This window comes from Ursus americanus, chromosome 4, assembly GCF_024610735.1.
Source record: "Ursus americanus isolate L20-20 chromosome 4, mUrsAme1.1.p, whole genome shotgun sequence".
Lineage (NCBI taxonomy): Eukaryota > Metazoa > Chordata > Mammalia > Carnivora > Ursidae > Ursus > Ursus americanus.
This window is the reverse complement of record NC_142130.1, coordinates 6132341-6138449: the sequence shown is the minus strand read 5'-3', so window position 1 is coordinate 6138449 and position 6109 is coordinate 6132341. Positions and strand designations below refer to the sequence as shown.

General features: G+C 36.9%; 1 protein-coding gene across 1 annotated transcript; it reads right to left on the bottom strand.

Moving 5' to 3' along the window:
* Positions 1-248: 248 nt before the first annotated feature.
* Positions 249-1010, bottom strand: LOC148110191 (olfactory receptor 4Q3-like; the record flags this gene model as incomplete). The annotated part of the gene is made up of 1 exon (XM_087861369.1): positions 249-1010. A coding segment is annotated over one exon (762 nt), but the record flags the coding sequence as incomplete, so codon positions are not given.
* Positions 1011-6109: the final 5099 nt, after the last annotated feature.

Here is a 6109-nt window from a genome sequence, read left to right as displayed (position 1 = left end):
ATCTTTCAAGATGTACTCTTGAACCTACTACTCAATTTCTGGGCCAATAAACACTCCTGACTTCCCTGCTTAATACTGAACACCCAGCAAAGCCACTATACCGCGATAGCAATCAACAGCAATGCTTCCTAATTTTGATGCCGGCTTTTATGCCAAAGTCATCACATTGGTTTCATGCATATACCCATGTACAGGATGAGTTAAGATTGTCCCAAGAAAGTTATGCTTTCTAATTCACCTCTTCCTGTTCATCCTTTAATACGGCAGAAGGATGCCACATGCTTTTTTCTCAGCTTCTTCATGGCTGTCTTCATTTCAGCATTTCTGAGTGTGTAGATGAGAGGATTCAACATGGGTGTGACCACTGTGTAAAAGGTGGAGAGCACCTTATCCACGGAGAAGCTGCAGAAAGGCCTCAGACAGATGAATACACATGGCACAAAGATCAGGCTGACCACAGTTAGGTGGGAGGCACAGGTGGAGAGTGCCTTGCTCTGGCCCTGGCGGAAGCGCGTTCTCAGGGTGATCAGGATGATGGCATAAGAGAGTAGCAAGACCACAAAACAGACGAGAGATAGCAGACCACTGTTTGAGACCATCAGCACCTCTACTACATAGGTGTCCATGCACGCTAGCTTGATGACCTGTGGGACATCACAGTAGAAGTTGTCCAGTTCATTGGGGCCACAGAAGGGCAGCTGGATCACCAGTGTGACCTGTGTGAGAGAGTGGATGAAGCCCCCACACCAACAGGCCAAAGCCAACTGAAAGCACAGCTGGCGGTTCATGACTGTCAGGTACTGCAAAGGACTACAGATGGCAACATACCTATCATAGGCCATGACTGTCAGCAGAAACATCTCACTGGCTCCCAGAAAGTGCAAGAAGTAGATCTGGGCCAAGCACCCGGAAAAAGAGATGATCTTGCCTTGCTGTAGAAAATCTCCCAACATCTTGGGCACGGTAACACAGCTCAGGCATAGGTCAATGAAAGACAGATGGCCACCAATTTTTTTTTATTTATAGTTGGCTTTGAATTTAATAACGTATAGTTGGCTATTGGATTTAAATAAACTACATTGAATTTAAATAAAACATTTTTAACTGACTTCAGTCCCTCAAAGTGTGGCAATATTTCTTTTTTTGTTTATTTTTTTAAGATTATTTATTTATTTGAGAGAGAGAGAGAAGAGAGGGAGAGGGAGAAGCAGACTCCCTGCTGAGGAGAGAGCCTGATGCAGGACTGGATTCCAGGACCCTGGTATCATGACCTGTACTGAAGGCAGACACTTAACTGACTGAGCCACCCAGGAGCCCCTATTTCTTTTTTTTTTCTTTTTTTCAAGATTTATTTATTTGCGAGAGAGAGAAGGAGAGAAAGGTTGTACTTTTGATGTCGTGGTCCCACCACATATGTGACCTCCTCTTCACCTGCCTATAGAGTCAGGTCCCCAGGTACATCTAATTCTACATTCTGATAAATAATAGAAGAAACCACCTCATTCACTAGAATCATTTGGAAAAGTAAAACAAAGCAAAAAAGACAGGAAACCATTTGCTGTCAGATGTACAGCCCTACTTAAGCTCTGATACAATGGAAATTTTCTAAGCTTCTTTGGCTATACCAAGGATTGTGAATTTTCATATGGAGATGGCATTCCAGTGTTCTTTTCAATGATCTAAGATGTTTAATTAGCCAAGATCAAGTTCTTATGTAAAAGAACATAGGACATACAGAAAATGCTAGTATAGTCAAGACATTGTAAAAACACTTTATGAACAAATGCATCACAGAACAAAACAGATTATTACATTATTATCATAGGCACTTATTTCATGAGAAGGAACTAGAACTTGATATCAGATTTCTACCTTCCCTAGTTTATTGCATAATACCTACAGTTTACTGAATATATTATATCCAAGATCATATACATTTCTTGTTTTAATGTATAGGTTAGCCTTTAACAGATATTGTGTTCTTTGTCTTCTTCAAATTCCTAATTAAGCTCTCCACTTCAAGTATTGCTATACATCATTGATCCTCAACTAGGAGTATATATCAAAATCAATAGGGAGCAGCTGGGTGGCTCAGTCACTAAGCATCTGGCTTCAGCTCAGGTCATGATCTCAGGGTCCTGGGATCAAGCCCTGCATTGGGCTCCCTGCTCCACTGGGAGCCTGCTTCTTCCACTCCCGCTCCCCCTGCTTGTGTTCCCTCTCTCACTGGCTGTCTCTCTCTCTGTCAAATAAATAAATAAATAAAGTCTTTTAAAAAATCAATAGGACCATTTTACAAATTATAGTTGCCCTGAACCTTGTACCTGGAGATTCTAATTCAGAAGATGAATGATGGGTCAATTTTCTAAAAAAATTCTTGATGGATGAGTTTTGGATTTTCTTCCTTGTAGGCATTATGGCCATACTCAGGATAATCCAGGACCAGATACATTCACAAGTGAATTCTACCAGACATTTAAAGAAAAATTAATACCTATTCTCCTCAAACTATTCCAAAAAAGTAGAAGAAGAAGTCAACCTTTCAAATACATTCTACAAAGTCACCATTAGCCTAATACCAAAACTAGACAAAGACATTACAAAAAAACCAGAAAACTATGGGCCAATATCTCTGATGAACAAAGATGCAAAAATCATCAACAAGCTATTAACAAACCACATACAACAATTGATCAAAAACATCTTCACTATAATCAGGTGAGATTTATTCCCAGGATGCAAGATGGTTCAATATTCACAAATCCATCATCATACACCACATTAACAAAACAAAGGTTAAAAATCATATGATCATCTCAATAGATGCAGATCGAGCATTTGACAAGATTCAACATCCATTCATGATAAAAACTATCAACAAAATAGAAATAACATACCTCAACATAATAAAGACCATACATGGAAAATCCACAGCTAACATCACGCTCAATGGTGAAAAACTGAGAGCTTTCCCTCTAAGGTCAGGAACAAGACAAGGACATCCACTCTCACCCTTTTTATTCAACAAAGTACTGTAAGGCCTAGCCACGACAATCAGATGAAAGAAAGAGAGAGAGAGAGAAGAAAGGGAGGGAAGGAGGGAGGAGAGAGAGAAGGAGGAAAGAAAGAAAGAAAGAAAGAAAGAAAGAAAGAAAGAAAGAAAGAAAAAAAGAAAGAGAAAGAAAGAAAGAAAGAAAGAAAGAAAGAAAGAAAGAAAGAAAGAAAGAAAGAGGAAGAAAGAGAGAGAGGAAAGGAGGGAGGGAGGGAAGAGAGAGAGAGAGGGCATCCATATTAATAAAGAAGTTAAACTGTCACTATTTGCAGATGGCATGATACTATAGATAGAAAATCCTAAAGACTCCACCAAAAAAACCTACTACAAATAAACAAATTCAACAAAGTAGGAGAATACAGAATTAATACTCAGAAATTGATAGCCTTTCTATATATACACTAACAGTGAAGTCACAGAAAGAGAAATTTTTTAAAAATCACACCATTTATAATTGTATGAAAAAGAATGAAATACCTCAGAATAAACTTAACCCAAAGAGGTGAAAGACCTGTACTCTGAAAACTATAAAACACTGATTAAAGAAATTCAAGACAACACAAATGGAAAGATATTCCATGCTTATGGATTGGAAGAATTAACATTATCAAAATAGCCATACTACACAAAACAATCTACAGATTCAATGCAAATCCCTATAAAAATACCAAAAGCATTTCTCACAAAAGTAGAGTAATATGAAAATTTGTATGGAATCACAGAAGACCCCAAATAGCCAAAGCAATCTTGAGAAAGAATAAAGCCAGAGGTATCACAATTTCAGATTTTAAAATATACTAGAAAGTGGCTAATCAAAACAACATGGTACGGGCACAAAAATAGATACATAGACCAAATGGAACAGAGTAGAGAGGCCAGAAGTAAGCACATTTAAATGGTCAATTCATCTATGACAAAAGACGGAAGAATATACAATAAGGAAAAAGAAAAGACAGTCTCCTCAATAAATGGTTCTGGAAAAACTGGACAGCTACATGCAAAGGAATGAAACTGGAATACTTACTCACACCGTACACGAAAAAAAAAAAAAAAACCTCAAAATGGATTGAAGACTTAAATGTGAAACTGAAACCATAAAACTCCTAGAAGAGAATATAGGCACTAATTTCTCTGACATTGGCCAGGTCACACTTAGTCTCCTAAGTCAAGGGGAAAAAAGCAAAAAGAAGCTATTGGGACTATACCAAAATAAAAATCTTTTGCACAGTGAAGAAAACCATCAGCAAAATATAAAGACAACCTATTGGATGGGAGAAGATATTTGCAAATGATATATCCGACCAGGTGTTAATATCCAAAATATACAAAGATCATATATAACTCAACATCAAAAAAATGAGCCCCATTAAAAAAATAAGCAGAAGACCTGAACAGACATTTTTCCAAAGAAGACATACAGACAACCAACAGACACATGAAAAGATGTTCAACAGCAGTTATTAGGGAGATGCAAATCAAAACCACAATGAGGTATCACTTCACACCTGTTAGGATGGCTAAACTCAAAAAAACAAGAAACAAGTGTTGGCAAAGATATGGGAAAAAAGCAACCCTTGCTTGTAATATAAATTGGTATAGTCACTGTGGAAAACAGTATGGAGGTTCCTCAAAAAATTAAAAATAGAAATACCACATGACCTAATAATTCCACTATTGGGTATTTATCCAGGGAAAACAAAAACACTAAGTCGAAAAGATATATGCAACCGTATGTTAATTGCAGCATTATTTACAATAGCCAAGACATGAAAGCAGCCCAAGTGTTCATCAGTACATGAATGGATAAGGAAAATGTGGGGTATACACACACACATGCGCGCGCGCGCACGCACACACACACACACACACACACACACACACACACACATAAAAAAAGGATGAGCTCATGCCATGTGAGACAACATGGATGGACCTAGAGGGTATAACGCTGAGTGAAATAAATCAGACCGAGAAAGACAAACACCATGATTCCACTCATAAATGGAATCTTATAAAATGAATAAACAAGCAAAAAGTCAAATCAAACCTATATATACAGAGAACTAATGGTTGCCAGAAGGGAAGGGAGTAGGGGGTTGGGCAAAACAGGTGAAGGGGAGTGAGAGATACAGGCGTCCAGTTATGGAATGAATAAGTCAGGGGAATAAAAAGCAGAGCATGAGGAATACAGTCAATAATATTGTAGCAATATTCAATAGTCAATAGTCAATAACATTGTAGCTATACACGTGGTAAGCATAGCATAATGTATAAACTGGTCAAATCACTAAGTTGACACCTGAAACCAATGTAACACTGTGTCAATTATAGCCAAAATAAAAATATATTTTTTTAAAAGACAGGCAATGTAAAAAATAAAAATAAAATAAATTCTACTTGTCCTCTAAGTCGGTGCTTCTGAAACTAACTGAAGTCCAGCATTTTTCCCCAATTTTTTACAGTTGATAGTTTTATAAATAAAAATAACTAGAAATTGAAATATAAAAACATAAATATAGCCCATTTTGTATTATTAGATTCAACATGCATAAAACTCATTTCCTGGAAATGTTTTAAATGTTTACCCTTATTTTCTATATTTGCCATGGGCTGGTAACAATAATTTGAGGACTGCATTGGTGCACTGACCACACTTTGAGTAGCACTATTCTGCATTACATCTCAAGCCCTCTCTTCAATGAGCTTGTTAAGATGTCTCTCCCACTGAGTTTTAACCTCTATAAATTTCTTCCTTCCTCTGAATTTCTTTAGTGTCTATAAATATAACATAATGCAGTCATGTACCTTGTAGTTGTCTTTAATTACTTTGGAGTACCAGGTATTGTTTTTACAAATAATAAAGCTCATATAATTTTTAAAATGTCATTTATTCAGCAAATATTTAATGAGGACCAGTAAATGCAATGCATTTTTATCACTTGGATTAATTCGAATTTGATTCATACCTGTTCTCTGCTTTCAAAGACTTTACAATCTGGGAGGAGAGAACAGGTAAGCACACAAATAAGTATAACATAGAGCAGTTTATGACAAGTG